The sequence below is a fragment of the Astatotilapia calliptera genome, chromosome 22, assembly GCF_964374335.1.
Source record: "Astatotilapia calliptera chromosome 22, fAstCal68.1, whole genome shotgun sequence".
NCBI lineage: Eukaryota > Metazoa > Chordata > Actinopteri > Cichliformes > Cichlidae > Astatotilapia > Astatotilapia calliptera.
The window spans coordinates 21392550-21408476 of record NC_137442.1 but is presented as its reverse complement, the minus strand read 5'-3'; the positions used below and the strand labels follow the sequence as shown (position 1 = coordinate 21408476).

Here is a 15927-nt window from a genome sequence, read left to right as displayed (position 1 = left end):
GACAGCACACACAGCAAGATACGAGTAGATCATGACACTGACAAACTGAAACACAGGGCTTAAATACATAGAGGGAGCAATCAGGGAATGGGCAACAGGAGGGAAACACAGCTGGGGCAAATCAGGCCTAACGAGACAAGGGGAAGCAAAACCAGACACATTAACATGAGACATGGACTTTCAAAGTAAAACAGGAAACATAACACAGACTCACAGGCAAGCACTATAACAAAGGGAACAGAGACGTGGGACCAGGGCAGACACAGACACTGACTGGACGTGGGGATACTGCAGACAGGGGAGACAGCAACTATGGAACACAGACAGAAAACCAGAACACTAAAACTCTAACCAAACCCCACCCAGAGAACCTAAACTAAGAATAATCCTAAAACCCATAAAGCAAAGCTAGAATATAATGAAATAACAAAATCAAAGAACCAAGAACACAAAACACTGGGTCGACAACCCAGGGACCCTAACAAAACCAGCATAATTTGAAATAGGTTATTTTTAATACTTCTGTGAAAATCCTGCGCAGTCAGTGACTGCCTGAAGTCTAGAACCCATGGAGATCATCAAATGCTCTTTTTCTTGCATGAGATGCTCAGTGACCTTCTGTTGCTGCTTTTGGGTGTATGTGCTTTGAGTTTGGTCTTCAGAAACTATAAAACACACTCTGTTGGGCTCAGATTGGATGACTGGCTTAGTCATTGAAGAATATCCCATTTCTGTGCATTGTGAAACTCTTCGGTTGCTCTTGCAGTATTCTTTGGGTCATTATCCATTTGCACTTTGACATGGTGTTCCAGTTTTGCAGTATTTGGCTGCATCTGTGTACACAGTATAGTCCTGTAGAAAGCTACTTTAAGCTGCAGTCTTATTCACAAGAGGTCGCCACAGGGGTAGCTCGCATGTTTGATTCGGCAGATTTTTTACCGTAGGTTGGCCTTCCTGATGTAACCCCAAAGGGATTTGTGTCTCCCCTTGGGATCGAACCAGAGATTTCCCGCTTATTAGGTGAATGTGTAAACCGCTTACTGCTATATTTAGATTAAGGAATCCACAGGCTATGTTTGCAGCCTGCACTGTGCATACTATCTGCATACAGTCACACCCTCATTTCTCTGCATATGCTATGGCTGTAATTTACAATCAGTTGATGCACTACTTTTGTTAAACCCCCTGAATTAAAAATCTGAAACTTCGAAAATCTGCACATCACATGTTGATTGTTTGATTTAAAATCTACCATGTGTGCAGAAGCAAGACTAAGGTTAAAAAAATGTCATTGGACTGCAAAGGTATGCCTTTTTCAGAGTTGAAGAACAAGCAGCTTGGTTCAAAGTGAAATCATTTCAGCTTTCACTGAAAAGTATGTCTTTGTCAGTGTCGTGACAAAGTGATATAATCAGCTGTCAGCAAAAGCTGTGACTAAATCCCACCATGCAACTGAACAATTACTGACAATACAGTATATCGGTTCAGTCAAAGAGCTGAGTGGGGGAACCACTGGCAACATTATTACGATGATCCAGATTTTGACACACTGTTTTTGTGAACTTTTAAGAAGAGGAAACAATGCTTTATCAAGTAGATGTTGTCTGTTTTATAATGCTGTTTGTGCTGCCATGATGCATAAACCACGGTCCTCTTTATTTGGCGTCTCTGCTGAAACTCACAAGTGTGACTATGATGGTAAAAATTAAGATATGATGTATAATAATGGATTGCATTTATATAGCGCTTTTCGAGACCCTCAAAGCGCTTTACAATTCCACTATTCATTCACTCTCACACTGGTGGAGGCAAGCTACAGTTGTAGCCACAGCTCCCCTGGGGCAGACTGACAGAAGCGAGGCTGCCATATCAGCCCCTCTGGCCATCACCAGTAGACGGTAGGTGAAGTGCCTTGCACACAATGACCGAGACGGTCCGAGCCGGGGCTCGAACCGGCAACCTTCCGATTACAAGACGAACTCTTGAGCCACGATCGCCCTGAATGACTAAATTATTTATTTAGTCATCTTCAGTTGAATTATTATTAAAGTTATTTAAACTCAAATTAATCCAAAGGTCAACCTTTTTAAAGTATATAAGACTACAATTTTCCTAAAGTCTGTGTGTAATTGTATTAAACAACTGTGATCTCAGCAGTGGGCAAAATAAGTGCTATTAAGTTTTGTTTTGTTTTTTCCATAATCAAGCAGCCCTGGCAGCTTTCTCAAGAGCCACTCATCATCTACACGAGTGAGAGACTGAAGACATTTGTAACAGCAAACCAAAGATGAAAAATACAAGACTAAATTAAAACCTGCTCAGCTATCATTTTGAGTTTTACTCAATCACCATCATAACATTTTTCTAAGATTTGGAACCTGTTCACCAGCTATCTTTTTTCCTAAACTTTTCCACCCGTCTATCTTCTTCCAGTTTTCCTATTCAGGGTCATGGGGGCCTAAAACCTATGCCAGCTGTCATAAGAGGAAAGGAAGGATGCACCCTGGACAGGTCGCTGATCTATCACAGGGCCAACAAGTTGAGGGTTACGACCATTCTTGCTCACATTCACATCTATAGCCATTTTATAGTCATGTGAAAAAGAAAGTTTTCTCATGGGTGGTTCTTCTTTGTTTGAAGAATTTAAGGTCATTGTTTTCTGTGTGTCTTGATTGCTCTCTTAAATTGTGCCTTACAATGTTGCTTCAGCTCAAGGAGGTTTATGGACATTTGTATATACATAGCTCTTTCAAGGTCCAATGCATTTCACTCAGGTTCAGACCTGAACTTTTTACTGGACTACTGCAGGATCTTGACTTCCCCCCCCCCCCCCCCCATTCATTCTGTTGTAGATTTGCAGCTGTACTTGGGATCATTGTCCATTTTCTTTAGCTATGGCCTTTTTAGTATACAGAGGAGTTCATGGTCAACTCAGGGATAACAAGCTGCCAAGGTCCCGTGGCTGCAAAACAAGCCAAAGTCATCTTCCCTCCACCACCGTGCTGACAGTAGGTGTGTTTGGTTTTCTCCAAAGTGACACAAAGGCCAAAGATTATTGTCACAAATGTTAGCATCTAATTGAGAGCTGTAGAGTCTGAGCTCGAGCACTTGGATTTTCTTTTACAATTTTTCTGAGCGTTGCATGGTTGGCCCTTGGGGTGAATTTCCTGGGATGTTCAGTTCTGGGAAGATTGGAAGTTATATTGAATGTTTTCCACTTCCAGAAATATATTTTCTATGAACTAGTGGTCCTTAAAGTTTAATTCCTAAAAATCTTATGGCAATGAATAGTCACTCTAACATTTAGTTATAAAACTGGTCAGTTTACGCATGTGAGCCATTTATGACTGACGTTTTCTTGTTGCGAAGAAGCCACCCACTCAACACATCACTAAAATAACAGCAGAATCACGGCGCTACGTGCTCACTGATGAGCGCAGTTTTTAATTTGCAGATAGATGTACTGTCTCCGATTGATTAATCCCATTCCTCACGGTAGATCAGGAATGATGAGAGTTGATTTAATCCATCCAGTGAATGACGATAGAAGCGGGTCATGTATTCTTCACTGACAGCCCACTTTCAAACGTCTTCAACCTAGAAACACAATTAATGAGGCTCCAAATGAGGATTTACTCCCACACAGATGTTCCTACTCTGATGATCGCAAGTCAAACTGGATCAGCATCCACATTGGCGGTGCCCAGTGAATTTCAAGTCACCTGTGTTGTAATGTTGGCATTACCTGAGGGAACTTGGCATGTGTTTGTGCGAGTTAGTGAGCTGAGCAGGTGGTCGTGGGGGAAAGAATGTTGGTCTGTGCTCGAAGGACGACATGGATGCACCTGGGTCTCAGCGGGCGAGTGTTTAAAAAGGAACCAAGAGGAATCTGAAATCTCAAAGCTGAAACTTCAGATTCAGAGTAAACAATGCCCATGGTATCAGGCTAAATAAAGCATGCACAGCTGTTTACACACTTCAAAATATTAATCGTGTTTCTCCTTTGCTACTTAGAAGAGAATCAAGCATTCTTAGAAAAACTTTACCTATTTACAGTGTTTGCTTATCGCAGAGTGGGATGGGGTGAGGCAGAGCAAGAGGTGAAAAACCTATTAATTTAAGAGGTAAAGGCCTGACGAATTAGTCTGGCACGATTACTATTTAGTGTAATTGCCTTTCCATAGCAACCTCGTTAAGGAGGCCACAGGTAATTTAGTTCAGAAACCTGTTGAGGGGAATGACTACTACACTTGACTCATCCCCATGGAAACCACGCCCTGCTTGACTGACAGATTCGACGCAACAAATCAAGAGACAAGAACGGAAGATTAAATTGGCAATTACTGCGCAAGAAGACACTTAATTACCCGTGTGACAGTTATCGTAAACAAAGACTGAATTAACTGGAGGTAAAGAACTCTTCCTGCAATTTCCCCACAGACAGAGGGGTAAAAAATATTCATGCAGAGGCACAGAGAAACACAACAGATAGGTTCTGACACATCATTAAAAAAAAACACTTACATGCTAAGTTAGAATCTAGGGATACAATTTTGAAGAGAATTCCCAAAATGATGCTAAGAACTCAGAGAGAGTCTATTATAACCACTTTACAAAGGGTGTAAAACAGTACCGTGCAAAATATTTGGGAAAATTAATTAATGTGGCATGTTTTCAAATTATTGCAATGGATATTTCTTATTTAACTTGCTGCATAGAAAGTGCATGACCTGCACTTTTAGCAGGAAAGAAATCTCTGGCAGAACCAGGCTTAGGAAGGCCAGCCATCTGCCACAATCAGTTGAGGATGAAAGGAGGAAGACAGCCTATGTGTACTGCTATTTATTAGCTAAAATCATGGCTTTTTGACATAAACAATAAATTGAATGAATGCATGTGTATATCCAAGGTTGCGTCTTGGCTCTTCCTGTGTTGACTTTCAGAAAAACCAGAGGTGACCAGAGGTAATAAAAGAAACAAATACTGTCAAGATCTGGCTGAGAAACTGCAGGATGTAAGGGCACACCTATACATTAGCATCTTGGCAATCATACTAGTAATTAGCATGCTGGCACGAATGACCTGCTTTATTACCTGTTTTACTTTACATTTACTCAATGAATATCACATCATGTTGTGGAAGATTTTAAACTAGTGATTGGAACTATAAACTCATTATGAGATACTTACTGAACACAAATCAAATGAGCAGTAAGGTGATTTTCTCATAGACTTCCACATAACCAGGATTTTTGTAACAGAAGAGTTGCCCCCTGCTGGCCATTAGTAAAAATGCAGGTTTAAAGCTTTTTCAAAGTGGCTTCATGTTACAGACCAGGGGCTACTTCTACCTTTCACACACAGTTTATGGTTTTGTAACTATACTGGCCTTCTGGCTTTGAGGCTAACCACCACACCATTGTGCTGCCCAAAACTGAAGAGAAAAATGCTAAATCATAACATAAGTATTTCAATTTCAGTTTGTTTATTTATTTAAAAGGTACAGTGCAGTTCACTTCCAATACAGAGCATGGAAATGATTTTCACTTGTTCCACTTTTGCATCCACAATGCACAAACAAGATTTACATTGTTCAATTACATATTAAATATATTTATATAATAAATAATATATAATTCATGAGTAAATGATTAACATAATGGTCCTCCTTATCTAGCATGTGACAATTTACTCTCACCAAATCTAATGGTTGGAATGTCCCATAATGTGAGAGTCCAATTTAATGTAGACCTACTACTACACAAACATACAGTATTATTAGTATGATATTATGTTTATGGATATGTAGTGAGATCTATAGTTCCCTAGTTTACCATTTTAGTTATTCATTAATAATCTGATTACTAAATTATTTTCTAACATCTTCAACCCAAGACTTTCAGTGTGGCAGGCCAGTCTTTTTCCATGAATCCTCTCCTGATTACCAAAAGAATCTGAAGAGCTTTTTTCTGTTCTTACTTGAAGAAAACAGAGTAATGTGTAAGAGGAATGAAAAAAAAAAATCAGAATTTCATGAATCTAAGGCATAGATGTGTGTGTTTCCTCTCTTTTTTGGTAGAAACAGTGGGAAATTGACTTCATAGATGCTGTGCTTCGATCTCCTCCTGTGTCGACAGACTCGGGAGGGGGGTGGCAAGTGAGGTGAGAGAAATGGATTTTGCTTTTTCGTAAGACACTGTGATAACAGAGTCAAAGGTATTGTATAACTAATGATTGTTTGGCTAGCACGTGTTTACACACAAGCAGCTACACACACCCACACACTCATTCATAAATATATGAACACTGATGGAGTTCATATGAGTTTAAACAAATACACAAAGTCGCCAGTGATAGAGACGAATTAGTGTTACTAGTGTTGCTGTTATTGATTCAACCTAGCAATGAGGCACTTATAAATGCTAGGATACCATGAAAGCTATAAGTCAATGATAAAGGACAGTAGGGTTTCCACAATTTGTTTTTCAGTAACAATGTAAAGTAACAGGAGGCCCAGAATATAAAATATCTAAAATTATAGCTGTCAAGGCAGGACAGAGCCTAAGGTTCGCTGTAGACTCACTCTTGTCCTTTCTCTTGATTGAGAGTTTCCACAAAACTGTAGCTCTTTTTTCTCTTAAAGTCAGGTAAATTATACACGCACAAAAAGAAAATCCATTGACTTTACACTGTTTGTGTTTATATAGCACTTAATAAAAGTAAATAAAAGTTACAAAGCGCCTAATAATAATAAAAGCAACAAATATGCATTTTTAAAGTTCAGATTTGAAAGAGGTTACAGAGTTTGCCCACCTAAGATCTGCCTCCAGAATATTCCACATCTGTGGGGCCTGAACTTCAAATGCTCCAAGACTTTTAGTTGGGACCAGTGCAGGTTTATGTCAGCATCTCACAGATATAGGCTGGAGTCTGAACCTGTAGCACTTAATAAAAGCAGCAGTAAAATCTTGAAATCAATTCTAAAACTAACAGTTAACTGGCCTGCATGGACTGATGTAATGTAGTTACTCCTTTTGCTGCATGTTAAAAGCCTAGCAGCAGATTTTGACAACTTAACTGATGCCTATATATATGAATTTATTTATTTTAAAGGGACAGCGTAAAGTAAATATGCGAGAAAACCAAAAACCTACTTTTTGTCTGTACTCCCTGGCAGGTCAGACAAAAACAATAATAAATTTAATAAACCATCAGGTAATGTACAACAATTTGGTCCAAAAACCAAATACATATTTACAACAGTACATAAAATTACAGCATGAAATTTCATAGTACAATAAGAAAACACAAAACAACAAAATATCAAAAAATAAAAACATGAAAGACAGCATATATTAGCATGCAATTAACGATCACAAATCTAAAATCTGTGTCAGATGATTGAATCTAGTCTTAATTTTAAAGATAGTACGCAGAGAATACATTTCAATTTTGGGAAATGTCCCATTTATCCTCAGATCTCTCAGTTAAGTATAGGGTTGCCTTGCATCAGCTAATTAGCTTAGCATAAAAACTAGGAAGACTGGAAAACACCTATCTGACACGCTGATGAATTACTAGTGATTGTATTTTCTCTTGTAAAATGTTTCTTGACCTTGTTATTGGTGTGAATCCACCCTTTTTGGCCATTTGTAATCATCTTAAACAACCAATGTAACAACTATGTTAAACATTAGCTGTACACTGGCTAACAACAAGTGCTGTGACCCTCTCTGTGGGCCTGTGCTTGTGTGTTTGTGCTCAGCTCAAACTCTGCATATACAGTAAAACACTCTTTAATTAAATAAATGAGATATAATGGGTTAATTAGTGAGCTTTAGTGGATTTGCTGCCTTTGAACAGAGACTAAGCTAAGCTAACCAGCCTAGCTTTACATGGATTTACATTTAATAGACAGCTGTGGGATCTTCCTATTTAAGAAGCAACAAAGGAAACAAGCATGTTTCCCGCAGCAGTTCATTTTAAAGCACATTACGCATTTGCCATTATAAGAGGTCAAAACATTTAGCCTAGATGAGAATAATATCTCCCTTGTCTTAAGACTTAGCCCAATTTTAAGCCTCTTAAAGTGCAGTACTATTTTGTATCATTAATCCTAAGTAAATAAATTATGCAAGAAACAGCACTTAAACTCAAACATCTTTATAAGCAGTTTTACTTATAATATTGCACTTGTTGAAAAAAAAATTCCCACTGTTTTAGTGTGAACATCTGTATTCACAGTAGCCTAACCATGCATTATGCTACCCTAATAATAACATTAAATCTGCAGATGCTTTTAATGTACAAAATAAGTATCGGGGCATAGTCAGTGGCTGATTCACAGTGAATGTGAACGTCATGAATGCAGCACATTCTCTTGATGCTTTGCCTACTAATGCATTGTTTACACACTATTACCAGGCGTCTTCTATATGGTATCTAATAAGTTGGTAAAATATTTTAACATATATTTACAGCTACAGTATAATAAATGGATGGATAAGTACTGTCAATGTATTCAGTAGACATACTAATATGTTAAATAGTTATGATTTGGAAATTGTGACGTCATTCATTTGATTGTGTGTCTTGTGTTTAAATACATACGTTTTAAAAGAATTAAAAGAATCAATTTTAATTGTTGTTTAAGGTTATTTTTTGTCACTCTGCCACTCAAAAAAAAATTAAAACCTCGCCAAAATGACTCAGATAAATTCAATTCAATGTGACAGCAGACATAACAGTGACGCACACAGACTGCCGTGGTCTTACACAGGTCGTAACATTTATTAAACTAAAGTTTAGGGCCCTTTGACGTGTTACAGGTTTCATCAGGTTTCCTAATATAAAAGCTCAGGACTCCCACCTGCACACCTGAGCCGAACCAACCTGTCACAGCTTGCTAGCGTGACCTTCTGTTCATCTGTCTCTCAAAAGACCTTATATGATGCTTCTCTTGACATGACACTGGTGCTGCTTTCACCCCAGAAGCAGATGAGACACACTTGCAAACACCCATACAGATACAGACGCATACTCACACAGATCAGAGGAGACAGCAAGGAGCGCTGACAGACAAGGTTAAGACAGGTAAATTAAAATGAGTGAAAGCAGTTTGACTCTTAAAGCAGTGGGTGTTTAATAAGGAGAAGAAGAAATGAATAAACAGAAGAAGAAATTAATGTTTCCTCTATGAGGGTTGTCAGTATTGTATTTTCTGTGATCTGAAAGTAGAGGAGAAGCTTAGGTTTCTTTGAGATGTTGCATAATTGCCTACAAAGACTGTCAGTTAATGTCAAAGCCAAGACAAAGAAGAACCATTTGTGGATATGCTTCTATGAAGTTTGTTCAGCAGAAATCTTTCTGTAAAACTATTGTTAACTTAAATGTCACCTAATGTAAGTCAATTGTTATTATGATGAAGCAGAGCTATATAAGCAACAATCAGACTTTGTTAAAGTCGCTAATCCAGTGCCTTGGTTTATTTAATCGATGACAAACCACAATCCTCTGCAATGGCGCTCAAATCACCTTCAGTTTGCAGCTAAACCGGGAGCTGCCGTGCCCTATCTAAGTAATAGTAGTGCTTGCTTACCACAAGTCACCATTGCACAATAGTGTAGTCAAAAGCAGCAATTTAGATGTCAGAGTTGTATGTAAAAATGCCGTTATAGCCAAAGAAAGCACAAAGCTGCAATGGGATTTGGCCTGTTTGCATGCAACTGCCTGACAGAGACGACGCACATAGCCTGCTTGTCTCTGTTTCCTCGTGTGCTCGTACACACTGTAAATTTGAAAAGTGTCATTCAGAGCAGCCGAAAATTGCGAGCCTTTTCATCTCTACAAATCCCGGGAGAGAACTTATTGTACAAACCAGGAGGCTGATGAGAGGAGGAGAAAACAAATTTGCATTTAAACAGCTTGCTCTCTGAAGGAGTCGGTCTCCACAGAGCCGATTTCTGATAATGCCAGCTCTTCATTAAATTATTTTCTGCAGCGGTTACCTTAAAGGTGCTGCATTGATACATCATTGTTAACTTAATTGCAGGTATTTTTTTAATTTGTCTAATTAGCCAGCATAACTGGGACTGTATTAGGCTGATTGGTAGCCATCTTTCTAATAGCACTGATATTATTAGTGCTGATGCTAACATAAAAGAATGATCACATTTCCCCTGAACTCTCTTAGCCCTGTCACTTAACCATTTTTCTCCCCCTGAGTTTGAAGAACGGTGCCCTCGTCCTCTTCCTTTTCCTCTTTTGTGATGTACAGAAATTCACCAGATTTCCTCCAATATCTGACCTGGTTGTCAGAGCTTTTTTAATTATAGATCATGATGTAAATATTTAATGAACAGAACACTGGATGAGACTGTTATAACCCCAAGCACAGACTAATCCTCTGTATGTGCAGTAAGAAAGAAGCCGCAAATAAGCAAAGATGTCACTGGCAAAATGTCTCCTAATTGCATACTTGTTAGCTGATTATTTTTGATCCCCTGTCTCACCTTAGATGTAAAATGATAAGGCTGGTGGTGTTATATATTGTTCTTACTGTTAAAAAAAATAGTCTTTAAATAATGAATTAAAGACATAGCCCTTTTGTTTTTTTAAATGGATATCTAGAAGAAAAGTTCAAGCAGGACTAAGTGCATTTGTTGGGGACTATTTTCACCTGTGTATTAATAAATACTTTTGACAGTGATTTACAATAGCACCCTTTTACACCCATCAAACCTGTCCAGTGTGAATTGCACTGCAGAGTTTTCTCACAATTAATGTCTCTGATTCACTTAAACTGCATTGCATTTCCATCCAGCTTTCAATCAAGCAGCAGAGGGGGACTTCATGTAGTGGTGTGCTATTCGCCACTTGTTATATTTTCCCTGAGTTTATCTACCGAGCTTCTCTTTCTATATGTCTAAAGGCTCTTTGACTCTTGCTGGCAAGGATGCGTGCTGTTTCAAAAGCTCAAAGGTATCCCTAAAGACACCGATTTGTCTGCGCGTGTCTCCTAATCCACTGTCTGACAGGCATATTTAGTTTGGGATTCATCCACTGCCTCAAAGGAAGTTCTTTGGGTTCAAATTTTAGGCCTGCATAGGAATATTTTTGAGTTGCTGTTTAATGCTCTCAAAAATATAAGCCACACTAAAAGTCAATTTCTGTCCCTAGAGGAACAATCCACATGAATATTCCCCCCTGATTGGACCTAAAGGTAACTACATGTACCTTTCTAAGGGCCAAACAAGACTAAGAAATGCTTTACAAAATGCCAATCCTGTTCTGAATTAATCAAAAAGCTAAACTAATGGAAGCCCATGTACCTCATTAAGAAATAAGAGAATAAAATAGAAAAATGTCACCTGAAGACCAAGACTTCTCTTTGTAAAAACTAAACCATACAAATAACTACACCCTGTCCAGGGTACAACAGCAGTACCTCACATGGTATGACCCCAGAGACCTCTAAAAGTACAATATAGTACAGGAGCAAATGCTGAATGCTCCACATCTTTGTATGGAAATGTACTGATTGGCTCTAATTCACTTTGGTGCAAACTGAAAGATCTCAACAACATTGCATCCAGTGAATTCATGATCACACAGTCATGTTTCCCAGTGGATGAGTGATCCCATGACTTCATCTGTAAGCATCGCCAGGAAGCCTGCGTTTTCTCTTCGGAGCTGTACACTTTCTAAACACCTGCTGGATGGATCAGCAAACTTTTTCACAGGCATGCACGGATCCTAGATGACTAATCTCTATCAAGGTGATGCCCTGGCTTTTTCCTTTAGTGCCACCATTAGCGGTGAGATGTTTTAGTTCCTTTAACGTTTTATCTAGTGCCATTATCGGGTCAAAAACTTAAAAGCCCACCCCCCGCCTTTTTAATCAAGCAGACACTATTTGACCTCTCAACTTTGTCGGAGTGCTTTAGACATCTGCTCCACTCACACAAGTCAGACACCTACGTATACGTGCAAGCTGTTTCCTTGAAAACGTTGTTATACCTGATGAAGTGCTCTCTTTGCGCGCACGCATGCCCTGAGGAGGACTGAAAGTTCTCATTCCTGCCTGCGATCATGACGATTTGGTCATGACTCTGTGCTCCACACTCTCTCACTTGTGCCCCATCCCTCATCTCCCCTCTTAGCATCCTGTGTTACACAAAAACCTCTTAACGCATCCTCTGCGCAACTTAAAAAAGCAGCACTGCTGAAGAATACTGATTTTGACAGATTATACGGCTGCGGGCTGGTATACAAAAGGATTATGAATGGGAGGTAAATGAAGCACTCGGTGATACAGATTCATTTGAAGTGCTATTTGGGTTTTCTTATTAAGTGGGTTCCTTGGAGATTGGGCTCTTCTTTGGCTGACGTGTCGTGACATTCACATTTAGGGCTTTTGTTCACGTTGAGAGTCACAGTCTCATTTCATCTGAGGGAATAACGGCAAAATGAAATTAGTGGACTGATTCAGTCAAATGGCGCTCATGCACATGTGAGTCGGTTTGAGGTCTTTTTATTCCAGATCAGCCGAGGGCGCCGTCACAGGAGTTTCTTTCGTGAGGAGGCCTTCTATAGAGGAATCATTTGAAGTTCGCCCACAGTGTTGCATTACTGCCACTCTTTTGTGACTTCAAATGGGATTATTGATCTCATTATGTAGAAGAATCACTACTTGATTGTGAAATTGTTTACCTTCTTCCTCCACAGAGGAGCTGACGTGTGTATCAGCCTGTCTGTGTGACAGTGTGTGTTTAAATGCAGCTGTGTGTGTGTGTGTGTGTGTGTGTGTGCGTGCGTGCGTGCGTGCGTGTGTGTGTGTGCAATAAAAATATTGTTACATTAATAACAAGTCAAGATAATCCAAGCATATTTCCAATAGGAAAATTGTCCATTAGATGCGTAACTGTGCACTTGCTGTGGACCTTTTAGAATTTAATTATCCTGTACCAATAATTATGTTATGCTCCTTCATAGACATGACTTGTCTTAATTGGTTTGGATTATAAAATACCATCGTATCACCAGGGTTGGCTAAAGTCTGGAAAAACCATCCCTAAAACTGCTTGTTATTAACGCACTCTGTTTCTACTTTCCGTTGTTATTTTGCATCTATTAAACTAATGGGAAGAGCTTCAAATACTCAATATAAAAAAACACTCGCGCTAATGACAGCATCAGCGGTGACGTTCACGCGAAGAAAGGCAAAGATAGCGCTGCTCTGACGCGCTTTTCTGCAGCGCGTCTGGCGCACACATATAAACCGCCGCGCGCACCAAGCGCTCAGAAGAGAAAAGGAGACGCCACAGGACAGCGCGCAGATCTCGCTCTAACCCTTGGGGAAAGTAAGTATGTAAATATTAGGTTGACATGATATTATTTCAGCTTTTTAAAGTCTCTCCGTAGCACTTCTAATGCGTATCTACTGGGTATGCCATGAAAGTCCTGGTTTCTGGAATACTAACCTTGTTTGCAGTAAAAAAAAAAAATGCTTTGTTTGTTTTCAGAAAGAAATTTATCCAGAATAAATGACAAATCCAAGAAATTTACAGCACAGAATAACAGGTGTCCACTGATGTTAATTAACTGTTCTGTACTTCACTCTGCCAGATGCATCCTAACTTGGTAAGCTGGCTGGGGACTCTGGGGTTCCTGCTGTGGGCGCTGGTCTGCTTGGGAGCCTTGACGGAGGCATACCCGGTGAAACCAGAGAACCCCGGGGAGGACGCCCCCGCGGAGGAGCTGGCCAAGTACTACTCAGCCCTGAGACATTACATCAACCTCATTACAAGACAGAGGTGGGCGGACTAATTAAACCTCCCAATAGAATAGAATTGAACATAACAGAGTACTTATTGTTTACTCATTATTTCTTTCCTCTTCAAATGCTGCCCCCACTGTTCTTTTATTTTTTATAAAATAATTTTTAATAAATCTATTTTAGTGGGACTATTTCATTTTATCTCAAAACGTTGTTATACCCTGGGCTGAAATGCCATAAGTTACACGGGTAAAGGCAATAACACGTCTTTTTTTTCCTTCTATTTCTCTGGTATCTTCCAACTGGTCAAACTGATCAGTAAGGAAACTGAGTTTTTCTGACAGTGCTTGTCATGTCATTCAAAGCCAGGAGGCTATAAGCTGGCAGTCCGGTGGAATTTTACTTGTTGGAGTTATCTGAACCTTGCAGGTCTTGTAGATTATTCGTTCTCTCTTGTGACAGAGCAGATATCGCCTGCTGCCCATTTACCACTGATTTTTTTTTTAAAGAAAGCAAGGAAGAAAGAAAGAAAAAGAAAAGAAAGTCCAGACTGTCACCGTGCAGTGGCAAGTCACCCGCTGTTCTTGGCTTTCAGCTGTCAGTGGGCTGGATACCTCTGCAGGCGTTAAGCCACCCAGAGGGACAAATGCGCCGTCACGTCTTATCTTTTCAGGCAAATGTGACCACCTGCGATGGAACTCCTATCTGAGCCTGCTGGGTCTGATCCTGCACAGATTTCTCTCAGCTCATGACTGGACATATGACTCAAGGACACAGCGAGATATGACTTAGAGTTGTTCGCTCGTAATTGGACAAAGAAATTTATATTTATTGTTATTCATTTTTAAGCTCGCCCTTTTTAATTCCTTCTTTCCATCTCGCTCTGCTCCAGGTATGGGAAGAGATCCAGTCCTGAGATTCTGGACACACTGGTCTCAGAGCTGCTGCTGAAGGAAAGCACAGACACGCTTCCACAGTCAAGGTATGCGTTTAAAGGCGCAACTTTTCTGTCGTTGTATTTGTATCTCGATCTTTACACCTCTCTGTCTCTCTCTTTCTCCGTGTCTCCAGATATGACCCATCACTGTGGTGATGCTGCCATCCCTCTCGTCTCGCTCACTGCTGTCCCGCCAGCGCTGACATTCTGACCTCTACATGTCCGTCACTTACGTCCTACACCAAACGAACACCACGCCTCTGCCCTCCTTTCGCCTCCATGAGCCGCAACGTATATATCCAACCCCTCTTCCTTACGCATCAGCCACACCCAACACTGCTTGAAGTCTGTGCCATAAAACTGTAAATACTTGATTCTGAGTCGTCATCTGTGCAACATGATCGTAAAGTGGAGGAGGGGGGGTCTGCTGATTGTATTGTATATTTGTGCTATTAAAGATTCACTGTTTGAACAAAGGCATCCCCTGGTATCTGTTTGACGAGTGACACGATGACAGTGTTGTATATTATTTGCAAAAAGTAATCAGAGGGCTTTAATGAGGGCTTTAAGGGAGGTCTTGTTTTCAAAGCTGATCATCAGAAACTGTTTGTCACCCATGAAGAGATCGGGTTCGGACTTGCTGTGCCACACCTTGTCTTCCAGTTACTGTAGCAGCTGGTGAAGCTCTATGAGACAGGGTAATTGGGCAGGGAAGCGAGTTAAACCGAGTTAAGCACGCACAGTCCAGTTGAATTCAAAATTGAATGGCTAATGGCGCTCTCTTGTGGCCGCACATATAAGTACATCATCTCAAACTACATAGTGGAGGTGGTGTTGTGTTGTGTGTGTGTGTGTGTGTGTGTGTGTGTGGGGGGGGGGGGGGGTAATTTCCAGGAGCACTATTGCAATTATCCGAGCGGTTAGGTGCCACAGCCTGACACCCAATCAGATCTGAGAGTACAAATTAAGTCGTGAAGAGGCACTGCAGATACGCAATCTTCTGAAATACACCGAAGGAGGGGAGGGGGAACTGTTCAAACAGGACCAGCGAGTGAGTTCAGTTCAGAGTGGTTGCTCAACATTTCAAAACTAGTTTTTCACCAGTTAGCAGCAGGCCTCAGAGTGAAGACGTTAAATCTACGCCCTGCTTTCTCTCACTCGTACTTTCCGCGCAAAGACAAAATGAAGAATAAATGCGGTGCACACCTGTAGG

At 40.2% G+C, this 15927-nt stretch overlaps 1 protein-coding gene across 1 annotated transcript; it reads left to right on the top strand.

Moving 5' to 3' along the window:
* Positions 1–13161: 13161 nt before the first annotated feature.
* Positions 13162–15190, top strand: npy (neuropeptide Y). Its single transcript, XM_026156149.2, has 4 exons — positions 13162–13361; positions 13627–13814; positions 14670–14759; positions 14849–15190. Exons 2-4 carry the CDS (start codon positions 13627–13629, stop codon positions 14868–14870), a joined length of 300 nt encoding a protein of 99 aa, XP_026011934.1. The 5' UTR covers positions 13162–13361; the 3' UTR covers positions 14871–15190.
* Positions 15191–15927: the final 737 nt, after the last annotated feature.

Excerpts from the sequence above, each read along its gene's own strand:
- npy (XM_026156149.2), top strand. The coding sequence starts at position 13,627 with ATGCATCCTAACTTGGTAAGCTGGCTGGGGACTCTGGGGTTCCTGCTG. Across the intron at positions 13,815-14,669 it reads AACCTCATTACAAGACAGAG|GTATGGGAAGAGATCCAGTC; the intron begins GTGGGCGGACTA and ends GCTCTGCTCCAG. Across the intron at positions 14,760-14,848 it reads GACACGCTTCCACAGTCAAG|ATATGACCCATCACTGTGGT; the intron begins GTATGCGTTTAA and ends CCGTGTCTCCAG.